This window comes from Ciconia boyciana, chromosome 8, assembly GCF_034638445.1.
Source record: "Ciconia boyciana chromosome 8, ASM3463844v1, whole genome shotgun sequence".
In the NCBI taxonomy this organism is placed as follows: domain Eukaryota; kingdom Metazoa; phylum Chordata; class Aves; order Ciconiiformes; family Ciconiidae; genus Ciconia; species Ciconia boyciana.
Genome location: NC_132941.1, coordinates 8,943,909 through 8,959,024, shown reverse-complemented (window position 1 = coordinate 8,959,024; position 15,116 = coordinate 8,943,909). Strand labels below are relative to the sequence as shown.

The window sequence follows — 15,116 nt, the reverse complement described above, 5'->3', positions numbered from 1 at the left end:
ATGCGGGGGCAAAGACACCTGCCTCCTTATTGGTTACACATGGTGCCCTGGGATCTCGGAGTGAGATGTGATGCCCATGAGCTGCGGAGCTGACAAACAGGGCTTCACCCTTCACAGATTTGCTATTAGCTGGGACAGAGCACGCAAGCTGTGGATTGACCATTGGTCTGACTTCAGTGGTCTACAAGGCTTTCAACAAGTTGTAAAGGTATGGCTGTAGGTACATGGAGGCTGAGATACGATGCAGGGTTGGCCTCCTAAAGTTAGCTTTTGTCAGGCTAACTCCATATCTTCCTTTGGAAAGGTAACTGATTTCCCCAGCAAAGAGATGACTTCATGGTGAGAGGTTAATATGATGATGCATTACATCATAAGTGGTTTGTTTTTCTGGACAAGACACAGTATAGCCCAGCTGTCATAGGTGAAGAGCTGGATAATGGAGAAGTGGTGGTGGGATGTGTTGAAAGGGGAGATAACTGCTGAGGTTCCTTGGAGGTGATGTTGGCTCCTGCTTTCATTGAGGACACTGGCACAAAAGGCAGGAGCATGCTCATGGGCTTCATTGCTGGCACAGTGCTGGGGCTGTGGGAACACAAAGTGGGGTGAGGATGGCTAAGGGGAAGAGCTGCAGTAGCAAAACCAAGAGACAGTCTGTAATACAAAGTGGGATGAATGCAAATGTGGGTGTAACGGGGCTTTTGCTGCCAGCTAGGAAATCATGTCAGTTGGAAATGACCTGGTGGATAGAAGTGCCTGGTGTAATGTTCGATTGCGGAGTGAAAACAAGCCTACAGGCTGTGAGAAAGGCCAGTGTGATCTCAGGCTGCAAGTCATAGTGTTTCTAGTGTAACTGGGAAGTTGCTTGTGCTGTTACACAAGTGAGACCTCCTGCAGACTGCTCTGTCTTTTCGGTCACTCTTATTCAAGAAAAAGGGACTTAAATAGGCTGATGAAGAAAATAAAAAGCCATTTTCTATTACAGTGTCTGTCACAGTGGTCCTTCTTGCATAGGTCACCAAGCACGAGCGTCAGTTGTGCTGGATCTGAAACCAGAAGCAAAATAACCTCGCTAACAGGACTCTGCCTGAGCAATATATCTGCATCACTTCTGGGACTTGAGTTAGTATCTCTTCAAGGCACTTGAGACAATTTGCCTTGCACTTCACTGCTTGGTACAGACGTGCTGCCTTAGAAGAGCTGGCCTCATGTAACTTATAAATGATAGCTGGGTGGGTCTGGCTCTTGCTTGTAAAGGAGGGAGGAGGCAATGCTGGGAAAGGAAAAGAGCTGCTTAAGCAAAGACAGTTGTGACACAAGAGAAAATGGATGTAAAATGCTTGTGAGTACATTTGGGTAAGAAGTGAGAAGAGTAGGGGAGTTCTGGTGCAGCGTTTCAGTGTGAGTTGGGAGGGCAAAGCCCTAGCTACTCCTAAGGTGGACTTTGGTCAGCCTGTAGAAGGCACGGTATAATGGCAGCTCTGCAGTGCAAGGAAACCTGGACCAGCAGGACCCTCCAAACACACAAGAAGTATGAGAAGGAAGCAAGTATTTAAACAAACACCCCCTTCCTTCCATTCCCCTCCTCCTCAGAAAAGTGGGCAATTTCATCTGTGTTTGCAATCCATCTCATATGGTCTCGATTATAAATTCAAAATTAGTCTAGGTTGATGTGTACATGGTGAGGACTTCAGGATTTGTGAAGTATGGTATTGGTCTTGAAGCTATTGCATCTTGCAGAAGAGCAGCTTACCTTAGTAATAACTGAGGAATGCCACAGGAATATATATTTAGAGATATTTGCAGGGAGGAGGAGGTAACCCACTGACTGTAATTCATACCTAAATGCCTGATTGCAGAGACCAGGGCAGGGCTGGGAGTTGTCACATCTGTATTTGGCATGAACCCAGCACCCGTGTTCCTGCCAGGTTAATGAACAGAGGCAGAGGAGAAGGGAAGGTCTCAGTCTTTGGCAGCAGTTGGGAGGATATAAGTTTTCTAGGGCAAGCAAAACCTTGGAAGGGAAAGAGGGGAGCTAGTTGAGATACTGAGGGACATGAAGAAGGACTTAAGTTTTAGGGGTGGAGTTTCTTTGCTTGGTTGGTTTGCTTTCCTGTGCAACCACTTCCATTTTTGCAATCACAGCTTGACTCCTTGAGCTTTCAGAATAAGATGCATTTCTGCTTTGTTTTTAAAGTGGATTCAGGTGAACCCAGCCAGCGCAAAGTTACGCTATTCTTTCCAAAGCAATAGGGAACCAAAGAAAACGGTTTTCCTGCTATATCTTTGAGGTGCCTGTGAACCAAGACTAATTTGCCACTTCTAGGAGCAAGGGTGCAACTCCTGCTAAGTTGAAAAATCAGAGAAAAAAGGGGAAGAGCCATTTCTGGGAGTCCCTGCGATGGGAGGTGTCTCTGTAGCTTAAAGGACTCAAAGTCCATTGCTGACCTGTGCACTTAATTCAAGATGATGCTATTTCCCTGTATTGTACTCTATGTAAAGAAGCTGCTGGGTTGGGGCATTATCCTATAGGTAGGTGTGTGTGTATGTATTTATTTCCACTGTTGCTTCTCTTGTCTCTTCCTTTATTGGGTACTGAGTGTCTATGTTAAATATCATACCAAAACATATGCGGCTCAGGAAGCTCATGGGCTTTGTTTGGGAGGCTGAAACACAGGTTGTGGAGTTGTATTTACAGTCTAGTGTAATGTCACTTCTGAGGGGGCTTGGCCATGGGGGCCCCCCAAGACCCCTGTACCCCAGTGCTGAGTCATCAGAAAGTCATGCCTGTGCACGTCACTGGGAACAAGCTCGGGTCTTTTTCTGTCTCTTCTAGAGTGCTGCCCACATGGCTTTGAGTGTTAGGTCAAAAATAACCTTGACTTTTTTTAGCAAACACAATCAATAAAACAAGAGCCAATCTGGCCGCTGCCTCCTTCCCAGCTGTGGTTGCTCCATAGCTCCTGGCTCAGGGCTGTTCCATCCCTCCCTGAAGGTCGTTGCTTGGATGCTGTAGCTTCAGCATGCCCTGGTGGTAAACCCATGTCATCCCATTCCTGCTTCTTCCCATGTTTGTTCTTTCTTTTGGAGGACCCTCTCATTTAGGTTGTAGGAGTTGCAGGTGGGAAATGCCTTCAACCTGTGTTTCTAGCCTTGCCCAGTGTGGCCAGGCCGTTTGGTGACAAGTCCCCAATAACTCAGTCCTGCAGTCTTGTGGCCCAGGACCTGAACTCGCAGTCCTGCCCTGTCTCAGAAGGGTTTCAGTGAGCCGTTGGATCTCTTGACTGACTCCTCCCAATCTGTGTTTTGTTCTGCGAGTGTTCGCAGGGGCCTTAGATGTAGGCAGGAAAAACGAAATGGCTGTAGTAATGTCCTGTTTCTCGTTCTGTCTGGGACACAGGCGATCCAAGCCAATGAGCAGGTCATTGAGGATGGACTGTAACTTACACTGTCATGCAGCAGCAGGTTGGGAGCTTATGCTGCATCCTTACGCTAAACCCTCTGGGTATGGAGACAATTATGGAACATGTGGAAAGCAGAGGTGACTCTTGCGGGTCTCTGCTTTTCTTGGATCTGCATGGTGAGAACAGAGAAATATGTTTAAATTTAGTCCAGGCTTTGTATTTTTCTTTCTTGAGCTGGATGGTATTTGGGATATGGCTCAAATAGGTCTGTATACTTCTGTCACGCTAATTCATCTGTTCTTGTGCAAGCACAAGGCGTAGCGAGTGCTGGAGGAGGAATGTGTGGCCCCTGTGACTGCTCTGGAAGTGGTCAAAGGTCCCTCTTCCGCTTACTCACCCTCTGGACCACCATGTGGGGTCCTGCAACCGTCTTGCCTAGAATCATGGGATGGTTCTCAGTATTGGCTTATCACCCCAACCCTGCATCACTTGGAAAGGTTTCCCCTCTCCAGGGCCAAGTCCAAAGCCAACTATTGCATCAAGGCAGATGTGAGCTTGAGTGCACGTGTTCATAAACCTCGAAGTTGGGCTTCTTTCACGTATTGTCTAAGGGGACCAGCCAGATGTTTTTCCCCCTCTCAGTTCACTTTGAGAGAGGACCACCTCCACCTGCTCCCCAGCAAAATCTCTCTTGAAAATGTTTGTGCTTTCTGGTGGGAGGGTGTCCGAGTTTAATCTGGGAGAAAGCCTGAACTGGCCAAGGACTGCCTGGGGGATGAGGACTGAGATCCTCCCCCACTATGCAGTGTTGCAGCTCGTTAGCAGAGGCCCATGGCCGCATCCAGCTGGCCATGCTGCTGCCAGCATCGCTCCTGTGCTGCTGATAACAGGGGACCCTGTTCTCTGAGGCTGTCGATCTGTCACCTTCCCCCAGCTCTAATATTTACTGAATAATGATCCCGCGGTGACAGATCTATTTCTGTTTTTGTTCTCTATAACATACCTGCCAGAGCGCCCCGGGCAACTGAGGAATTTATAATAAAGCATGGTTTCCAAACTGAGTTTGGTGCTCTCCTGCCAACAGTACTTCCAGCCAGCAAAGACTAGGACCCTGTTTGTCCACTCCAGTAAGAGACTGGATAAATATGACTCTTTTTTTCCATTTAGGCCCCAAATTTTTGTTGAGAGGTTTTATTTGCATTCACTCCTTCTGCGTGAGCCATCTCAATCATGTCTTTGTTTTACCGATGTGCACAGCGAGGTGCAGAGAGGGATAAGAGCAAGGATGTTCAGTGGATTGGTTGCATGTTCCACACTCAAAACTATTGGTAAAACCACGTTATTTGGCTTTCCCAAAGCACTGGGAAAACAGAATAAAGAGCAGCATGAGAAACTACTTGTTTTAGCAGCGTGATGTGTACCGTGTGTGTCTGAGGGCGTGGGTGCTGAAGCCTGAGCAGGTCCAATCCCCAGACCTGTTGCAAGAAGGTTTTGGCTGAAGGAAGGTGGGAAGAGGTGTGGGGCTGGGTGGTAGGGCATGACGAGGTCTTGCTGTGTGCTATCACCTGCACAGGCAGAGTGACCATCTGGTTGTGCCACAGCAGCTGAGCCTTTCCTCCTTCTCCACAGACACATAGAGAACTGGAAGAACTTGCAGACGCTGAACGCTGTTGACATGGAGCTGTACACGGGACTCCAGAGGCTGTGAGTATGTCCTGCATGTTGGGGAGGAGAACAGCACTGGGCAGCTCCTTCCTTCCAGCAAAGAGCTGCAGCTTCCCTCCATCTGCAGTCTCCATGCCGTGATGTTCGGAGCCTGTTTAAGCTACTGTCTCCGCTGTATTTTGCTATGAGACTCTGCAAAATGGAGATGAAGTGCTTTTTGGTCTTTGCTGGGTCTGCAAGAAGGAAGATTGCTAGCTCCTGACAGCTCTGTCAACACACATCAGCCCTGACCTCTCTTCTCCCCCGCTGTTCTGGTTCTGGGCTTGTGCGTTGTTCTGACTCATTTTAGCCCCACAATGTGAAATTCCAACTGTCTCCACTGATCCTTCATTGCTGGGCTGTTGGTCCTTATTTAGCGCAGTCGCTATCATGGTGCACAATAAGGGAGTCGCATCTCCCTGCACAACCCTCTGAGCACCAGGAAAAGTTGACTTTGTGCATCGCAGAGGGGAAACTGAGGTCCCTGAGATTGAAGGGACTTGCCAGGTGCTTGGGAAGCGAATGAGGATACCACTCAATCTCTTAATTCCCCCTTCTGGAGCTGGGAGCGCCCTGGGTGCTGCTTGCATGAGATGGACAGTGTTTCTCAGGGTTAATCGGAGACTCTGCTAATGTGTTTCACTGGGAGCTTTACATTAGGTACAGCTTGCCCACAGGCTGGAGGAGAGGTGTACATTGCTGAGCACTTGATAACCAAACACCAGCAACCCGTACTTTTAACACACACACCTTGTAAGCAGGCTGGCTGCTGTTCTCATCTCACCTAAGAAAGCAGCAATGGACTTGAGCATTCTTTGGTCTGCAGCAGATATTAATAAACCCTGGTCATAATGCTGATACAGCTTCTCCAAAACAGGATGGGAAAGGGATTCCCCCTTCAACATCCATAACTTCCTACACAAAATACTCACCCCTCCTTATCAGAGCTGCAAGCAGAAGGGTTTTCTCTTGGGTTTGAGGGAGGGGAGATAGCGGTGCTGGGGGTTAGGTTTGCTGTGGGGCCAGGCAGTGCTGCTCATGAAGATGGAGGGACAAGAGAGGAGCAGGAGATGCTCCAGGCCACCCCAGCAAGCCTTGGTGGATGTGGGGGGAGAGTGTCGCCCAGCAGCTGTCCTGTGCTGTTGCCATATCAGATGAAGCTGAAAAGCCCAATTTTCTTTTTGCTTGTAACTCATAGAGGCTGCCTGGGGAGAGATGTGCCTCCCGGAGGGGCACTGCAGGGCTCCCGGAGCACCTCGGGTGTTGAGCACAGGGTTTTAGAGCAGTCGTCACCCTTGATTCCATTGCTGCCCTTCTGTATCTCTTTGCAGGACAATCAGGAACTCAGGACTACGAAACATCCAGCCACGCGCCTTTGCCAAGAACCCTCACCTGCGCTACATGTGAGTGCCAGCGGCTCCTGCCTCCTTTTCCCTCTGCTCCCTGTGGAAAGGCGATCCCCAAAGCAGATCCCCAAAGTGCCTGTCGGGGAGAGCAGCGGGAGGGAAGGGGGATGCTGATGGGGAAAGGGAGGGAGAGGTGGTAAAGGGCAGGAGAAGGAAGAGCGAAGGCACAGGGAAGTGCAATGGGCTGTGATGCAGGATGGGGCGAGCTCCTGCTGGGCAGCTGATGGGTTTTGGTTTCTAATAACTGCCCTGGCTTTGATCACTGCTCTAATGAGTGCTTGCATCATTAGCAGCCTTGGGGTGGCCAGTGCACATTTCATTTTCTGCAGAGTTTGGGGGGCGGCCGCACACCCCAGCACACAGCCAGAGCCTGCCCTGCTCGTTTGCTTTTAACCAAAGGGTGCTTTTCCAGCACAAATCCTGGGGCGCAGGGGTGCCAGCTCTGCTCTTAATTATTGACTTCTTAAACTGGTGTCTGCAGTGCACCTGGGGTGGGGACATTTTGTGCCAGAGAGGCTGGAGTCCTGTTATCATGGGACATTGCACAAGTGTCCAGCTGCTGGAGCATCATTAGCCAGTGGGTATGGTGTCCTTGGGAATTCCTGCAGCCTCGAGGCCAAGGGCACTGATTTATTTTCTAGATATGTATTTACTTTTCCCAAGGCAATAAAGGAAAGCCTGAATTTCAGGCCAGTGTGCGAGGTGTTCCATGGGCTTGAAATATCTTGTCAAAGTGACTGTGTCCGAGATCAAACCCCTCTCAGCTCCAGTATAGATGTAAAAGTTGAAAAGGGGTTGGTGAGAGGCCACTGGCCTTGGGCACGAGCTGATGAGCTGGATGGAGAGTGTGTGTATCCCTGCTTTTCGGAAACCAATGCTAGTGGCTTCTTCCATGAAAAATGGCTGTAGCACACACCTATTGGAGTCTGCAGATGCGTGTGGCCATCGATACGGGCATGTTCCTGGCAGAGGGAGATAGATGCGACCTGCAGAGCAGGATAGATTTGTCTTTTGATGTCTGCTTGAAAATGATGTGAACTGAAAAACCCCAAAAGCTTCCTTTTTTGGAAAACCAGTTACAGTTGCTAAGTGATGGTAAAGTACTTGCTAAATAGGAGATCTGCACTACCAAAGGGCATGAATAGTTAAGGGCGTTTTGAACAAGCACGGAGCCTTTTTGAATTTAAAGAAGTGCTTATTTTGTCATCATAAACCCTCTTTAATGCTGACCACTGGGATTTCCCCGATTTCTGCGCTTTGTTATTTTGATTTGTAGCGTTTATTTTGTGTTTTCTGTAGTTGTTTGTTACTGGGAAGTGTCTCCGAATACCTCTCCCAATTGATTTTTTTTTTTTCTTTTTTTTTGAGGGGTTGTTTGTCAATTATGCAGTTGCTGTTTATGTATCTAGCAGATAAAATGAATAACATTTGATTCCTAGTGTAATTAGTTTGGATATAGTAGGAGTTTAGAAGGCCACGTACGCTCATTTTGAGGCTGAATGTGTTGTTAATGTGTACACGTGCAATTGTTGCTGCTTTTTCCAAAAGTGTTTGTTTTTGTCTTTTGAGATTACTTTTGAGATGGGGAAAAAAAACCACATCCATCTTGTGTCAAGAGTTAACGTTGGTATGTGGTGATGAAATATGTGTTTGTTTACTGCTTGGGCCATGTAAGATTGATCATGTTCTTAACATCTTTCTTTCCTTGCCTTTTGAAGCTAGAGGCAAGTGAGTATATTATTTGGTTAGTGTTTGCCAGTGGGTTTTGATGCTGTTCCTGGGACCTGGCAGCGTGGATGTTTGCAAGGTGGATGTCCCCCACGGCGGATGCTGGGCACCTGGGCATGGAGACCTGGTGCTTGCAGTGATGGTGGCCCCCTCCTGCTCCCCAGAGACTCTTGGGCCATGGTGCCTCTGTTCCCTTGCAGACAGCTTGCTTTTTCTGGGGTTCTCTCTCCCTGACAGGGGGAGTGTGGTGGCTCCCAAGGCTTTGTGCAGCCTGGCAGGCACCTGGTGCCACCCAGGGTCCCCTCTATGGCCACAGGACCATGCAAGCACATTGGGGTGCCTCCTTGGCTGCTCCACACCTGCTGCCTCCTGGGGAGCTTGGCTTGCTGAGGGCCTGACATTTTCTACAGCTGCCGCACGTGTGAGCCAGGGATAAAAGGATTAATGGAAATGTCACTCTGCTGTAAGTCTTGGGCTGCCATAACCAGGTACAGTAGCTGACAGGAGGGATACTGAGGGATACTGTCCCAATCCCCTTGCAGCAGGGCTGGCTGCAGCTGGATGGGTGCGGGACTGGGGACTGTGGGATGGTGTGCTTAAGGTTTGTTGTATTGCTGCTATGTGTTATTGCTGCTACCCTGGTTTTCCTTCTCCTTTGCTGGCTGTTTGGATGGTTGCAGGTGGAGCTGAGTCAATAAGATGGCAAATGTGTCTAATAAATGACAGAGAGGTTTCACTGCCAGGGAGGGCTAGCACAGGGTGGTGGGGACCCCGGGCTGGACCTTTGCATGGAGCTACAAGCTGGATCTGAGCAGCAGCAGGCATTTTTCCACATGAAGCTCATGTACAAATTGTGAGGGCTCAAAAGCTGGGTTTTTTTCCGCCTCTCTCCCCATCCTGGGTTAAATCCCAGCCTCCTGCTGAAGTGAGTTTTTCCCAGTGCCTTTCATCAAGGTTTCCTCCTCTCAGATGGGCCAGATAGCTCTGCCTTCTCCCAGCAACTTCTATTTCTGGCCCTTCCTCTGTGCACGCACTTGTCTTCAGACCCCAGCTGTGCAATCACAAGCAGATCACTTAGCCCAGCTCTAATTGCAGGAGCTCAGGATTATGGGGGGTTGTTTAAGATAATGGTTCTGGATGAGGTTTGACTTGTTTTTTTTTTTCCCCCTTCCCCATCGCAGAGTCAGGGAGAAAAAGCGAGAAACCCATGAAGGGGATTTTCAGCATTCAGCTGCCCGAGTGGTAGACCTCAAAGTGCTCCAAAGTGCAGCCTGGCAGGGTCATGCCTGTCCTTTAAGATTTGAAATTAGCTGTATAAGTGTAAGGGGCTTGAGGCCAACCTAATCAGTGGAGGAGCAGTGGGTGACTGGGAGCCAGAGGTGTGGATCTAGAAATAGCTATGGATCCTTTTCCCCTCTCCTTGAATGAGGAGAGTTAGGGCTCCGTGGCTTGTCTGATCATTGATGCTGTGAAGCCTGTCACTGCCACAGAGGCAATTAATCCAAAATATAACAGCGGGTTTTGCAACATGGATCTACCTCTTCTGCTGGCAATTGGGCTGAGGCAGTTGACTTCTTCCAGAACAAGTACTGTCTGGATGTTGAATGGGGATGGATGTGGGTCTGATCTAAACTGGATATCATCTAGTGTCATTTTGTGCCCTCATTGGAGGTGGTCTTGCTGGACAAAGTTGTGTTGGTGGGTTCCTGGTCCCATTTCTGTGCAGCTTTGACAGCCCTTTGGCTAATACGGGGATAGTCCTGGAGAACAGGAGGACTGGATGCGAGGACCAGCAGGTCTAGGCTATGGAAAACTGAGCCCTTGTAGCCAAGATTTGTGGAAGTTAGTGTTAGCAGGCAGTGCAGGTGAACATAGAAAATGTTTGGTGTTCACAGAAAACCTCAGTCTGTGGCTTGAGGCTGTACAAGAAAACTTTAGGATTATATGGTTCCTAAATTTGAGGCATATAAACCATCTGAATACATATTTACTATGTCACTGTGTTTAGCACAGCTTATTGAGGAAAGAGTCTTGCATGCTCTCACTCTCTCTGTCCTCCTAATAACATTGGAATGCTTTGGCCAATTTATTTGAACTTGATAGAGTATTACAAGTCATGAGGATATCAAGTTCCTACACGTATCATGAAAATAGGCAGAGGAGGTGATTGTAGTGCCTTGTGGGGAGGAATACAACATTATCACATTCCTCATCAGGCACTGGGAAGTCCACAGGAGAGCTCAGCTTCACAGTACACCAGGAATCAGTGCACAGGAGAGGACAAGACCTGTTTGCTTCTGGCCAAAGTGTCCAGCCTTTGCTGGCTGTGGGACAGAAGAGCTGTGCATGTAGGAGAGTAGCCTCCCAGCAGGTTGTGCCTAGAGCTAGACAAGTTGACATTTGCAGTGCCTGAGTCTCCCTTTACTGGGAAGCAGGTACTTAAGAGACTGTGATTCCCTCTAAACGCTTTCCTGGGCGGCTGCGTACTCAGCCAGCCAGTCAGGAGGCACTGCCTTGTATTTGCAGAGGGTAATTGTGCACACCTTATTTATTGTGTAGTAAAGAAAACAAATTAAGGCTGTGTAATTATAGAGACAGGCACACTTTTAAACAAGGCTTAAGTAGTCAGATTTCTATTTAGAAAATTAATAATTGCCATTTCTGTCTGCATTCAGAGGCTCTTCTTAAACTGTCTTCTGGAGGTTTATACATGCTCTAAATTGGTTTGTGGGCTGGCCAAGACACAGCTCCTGTCAAAGAGCTCTCTCTCAGCGCTGCCTACCAGAGTAAGGATGGGGTTGAGGATCAAGCTTTCTCTTCCAGTCTTCACCCAAGGGTCTTAAAGACAGAGACCCTGGAGTGCTTTGTGCTGAGTGTAACTGGTTTTTGAGTATGGTATGGTCAGATCACCTTCTGCTCCACAGGCATTTTCATCTGTGTGATCCTGTCAGTATTTTTCTCCCAAAAATGAGGATTGGGGAAGATCTGGAAGGTGCTGGCAGGAATGCACAGGGACCTGTCTTACCTGGTGAAAGACTGAGCTGGATGATCTGTGGGCTTGTTTTCATAGGCAAACCTGAGCTGTGATTAATCTGGAGCCTCCCAGAACCTCCTCCATAGGTCATGTTGTTTTCTGAGGATGGGGTTAGCTTCGGTGTCCTGGTTGGGTTCATGGCAGTTGTGCAGTGTCATATGAACTGGTACCCTGGTATTGGATGTAGTTTGTAGCTTTGACATGGGAATTCCCAGAGATGTTTTATGGTTTTAGTCTTTGACAGGAAAGAAACTGGGCTGCATCCCCTGAAAATTGAGGTGGCTGAGGCAGCACAAGGTTGGTGAGTCGCTCTCTGCCCTCTTCAGTGCTGTTTCAGGACAGCACTCGAAGCCCTCCAGCAACTGTGGCCCGTGCACTTCTGAAGGGCTGCAGGCAACAGTCTTGCAAGGCTGGCGAGGTTCACCTTCTTTGCTCTGTGTGTCTGGGAGCTTGATCGAGATCTTACACTAAATAAAGAAATTATCAAAATATCAGACCATTGTGGTTTAACCCCTGCCAGCAACTAAGCACCACGCAGCCCCTCGCTCACTCCCCCCCCCGGTGGGATGGGGGAGAGAATCAGAGGGGTAAAAGTGAGAAAACTCGTGGGTTGAGATAAAGACAGTTTAATAGGTAAAGCAAAAGCCGCGTGTGCAAGCAAAGCAAAACAAGGAATTCATTCACTACTTCCCATCGGCAAGCAGGTGCTTGCACATGTCATTAACATAGACCCATACCAGCTACTATGAAGAAATTTCACTCTGTCCCAGATAAAACCAGCACATAGACGCTGATTTATTGTAAGTATAGCACTGTTCCCTCTCGGTCATGGCTTGAGGGTCATTTTCCCCTGCTTTGTAGTTAACGATCTATTGCCTTGCTCTGAAAGAGCCATTCTTACATACAAAGCAGGGTTAAACTCACTCTCTTTTGCTGTCTTCCTGTAACCAGCTCCAGGCTCTGTGACTACCTGCAACCCTCTGCTTGATTCTGGATGTCCTATTACCCTTCCTCCTCCTTCCTGATGATTTCTCCCTGCTTTGTCCTTTCATCACTGCACTGCTGTTGTACCCATCTTGTCAGTCCTCTCCTCATCCAAATTGTCATGTGTTAATTGCTCTTGATTTCCTGTCTATACTCTCGAGTCAATGCAGCCTAACAAGTCTGTGTGTATCAGCTGGGACACAGTATATGACTATATGTAAGTTCTTAGCTCACTGGGAAGGTGAAGTAAAATGCATTTACCTAAACCACCTCCTTGATAGTTTAATGTGTTTTATTTTGCATTTGCAAAGGGCTAAATAGGAACCGAATTTCTCCATGAATATAGGCAAAATAAGAAGTATGAGAGAGATTTAAACAGCCTTTAATTTCTGTTAGGTGAATATTCCTTTACTATCCCTAATCAGGCAGGCACCTTGGGTACCTTTTGATTCCCATTTGCAAAGTAAGGATGTTCCTGCTCCAGCCCCTTCTAGGAGCAAACCTCTGCGCTGTGATTTACTCAGGGAGGCATTTTCCCCCATGTTTCTCTAGTTCTTCTATAAAATGCTGGGCATGCTTATAGTGCAGTCACTAAAATAAACAGCAGTAACATCTCCTCTTCCATAAACTTTCTTGTTCTGCCCCCCATCTGCTTGGTCCCCTGGATGCCAGTGTAGCCAGGTCCTTGCTGATATGCTAATCAGCAGCAGTGGTTTGATGGCACGTTTATTCCCAGTCGTTACCGCAGGTGACTGATAAGCAGTTAACTGCAGCTATTCCTTTTTCTGCAGCAGCAGAGGTAGGTCCTGTGTTTTACCAGCCATTGTGCACAAGGCCAGAGGGGAGACCAGTTCCCTGCAGGACTGTGGCTTTCCTTCAGGCTGGGTTGAAATCATTTGACCTACATTCAGAGGGCTGAGTAACTAATTCCTGGCTGCAGCCTGCTTTGCTCGGCTGTGGAGAGGGTTTATTGTATCGTAATAGGAGGTGGAGTGGTGAGTTTGTGACTGATGTACTCTAGGGGGACCTGAGAAAGAAAGTTTCCAGCTCAAGCACTGTGCACCTTGAGGCAAGACTTGCCCTGCCTCAGTTCCCCATTTGAAAACCTGGAATAATAACATTTGTTTTCTCTGCTTTTATTTGATCTATTTGCAGCGTAACACCTTGTATGGTTTCTAGTGAAACCTGGCCTTGAATTGTGGGATGCTGTTGCAATGTAAGATGAGTTATAACAACTCTATTGCAAATATTTGTTGCCTGCTCAGATTCTTATGTTATGCCTATCACTCTGGTACCTGGGCTCTCAGGATTTTTCTGTGGCTTTGTCTCTCCTTTCTTCCTTTGAAATGTTGAGATGTTCTTTCCAGCTGCATTGTGTGCCTATGAGACTTATTTCCCTTTCTGAAATTTGATCAATTGTCTTTTGTCAGACATGTGAAATGGGCAGCTGTGGTTTTGCAAAGGTCCTGGTTTTTCCTATCCTCTCTTTAAAAAAGACTGAAGACAATGCTGAGGATGTTTGGAATGAGGCTGTTCCTATGTGTGTGTGTGGTTGTGTCTTTTTACAAGCCTTGTTTCAGGATTGGGGTAAAATATGAACTTTAGACAAGTTGGGGTTTTTGGGGGACTCATCCTCTGTGACATAGTCCTTGCTGTGCAGCAACGGCCTGTTGGATGTCTTGAGGTGAGCTTCCTTTCAAAGAGAGGCCAAACATTCCTCTTGGATATCATCCTGAAGATGAGGCGTAGTTGTATCTTGGTTAAACCTCGCCACATCTCTGAGATCACCAGCAGCACAGAATGAGCTGATTTCTGGAGATTTGGGCATGACAAGGACTGGATCTTGTTCCTAGGCTTCTAAGGCAACTGCAGCATGGAGGTACTCCAGAAACAGCCTCTGGCTGTCCTTTTTGCTTGCTCCCCAAACCCTGTGACTCAGTTGATTAGATGTGGTGCAAGGCGTGTCTTACCTGCCTATGCCAGTGTGCGAGGTGCTGCACAGGGAGGAGGACCCTCCCCAGGAGGGACCTGAAGACATATGGAAACCTGCTGGAAAGCTGCTGGGGGAGAGAGTGAACAATCGTGGCAGGACGAGTGAAAGTTAAGTAACTGCACAAGTTATCTCACCTGGGATTTTTCTTTCTGTGATACTGGTTTACTAACAGTATGATTGCAGGGCTGATTTTCCCTTTTTGATGTACAGGCAATAAGCACCAGGGCAGAAAAATAGAAACATTAAAATCATATGTTATTTGAGCAATAAGATATGACAGGGCATGAATGATGGGACATTAATTCATGATGCTGTGTGACTAGGCAAGAATTTAAATGTCATAAGTTAGGCAGTTGTGTGTTTTATTGGAATTATAAAATTTTATTAGAAAACTGGACGAGGGGGTGGCACTTCCCAACAACCACCTCCCCTCATTTGTATTTGTGAAGGGATGAGATGTGAATTATGTTGGATGCAAGAGACCGTGGGATATTTACAAGGCTGCCAGTAAGAGCCAGAGGTTTGTCTTCCCCAGGAGCTGTGGGTAACTGTGTCTGTGGACTTGCTAGTGACTGAGGATGAGTATATTTCATGTCTGCTGTCCTCTGGCATGCCGTGAGGTTATGCGTGGCCTTTCCCGGGACTGCTCCCCAGGCAGCTCTGCTGGTGCCCACGGGTGTCCCCTGGGGTGGGGCCGTGCCCGCCACCGTGCGCCCCGCGGGGCCGCGCTTCAGCACCACGGACAGGGCCGGCAGCCCCTGGTCCGCCCTGCCCGCGCCGCCGGCAGCCCCTGGTCCGCCCTGCCTGCAGCCCCGGCCTCCTGGCTTCCAACCCAGATGCCGATCTTCCTGCCTGCAGCTGAGCTT

General features: G+C 48.2%; 1 protein-coding gene across 5 annotated transcripts in view; it reads left to right on the top strand.

Annotated features, from left to right (window-relative positions):
• Positions 1–15,116, top strand: part of NTRK3 (neurotrophic receptor tyrosine kinase 3) — a 220,836-nt gene that overhangs the window by 29,906 nt on the left and 175,814 nt on the right. For all 5 annotated transcript variants that reach the window (XM_072870115.1, XM_072870113.1, XM_072870114.1 and 2 more), the window contains exons 2-3: positions 5,031–5,105; positions 6,437–6,508. In XM_072870115.1, the coding sequence (XP_072726216.1) occupies positions 5,031–5,105; positions 6,437–6,508 (147 nt within the window). The remainder of the gene's footprint in view (positions 1–5,030; positions 5,106–6,436; positions 6,509–15,116) is intronic.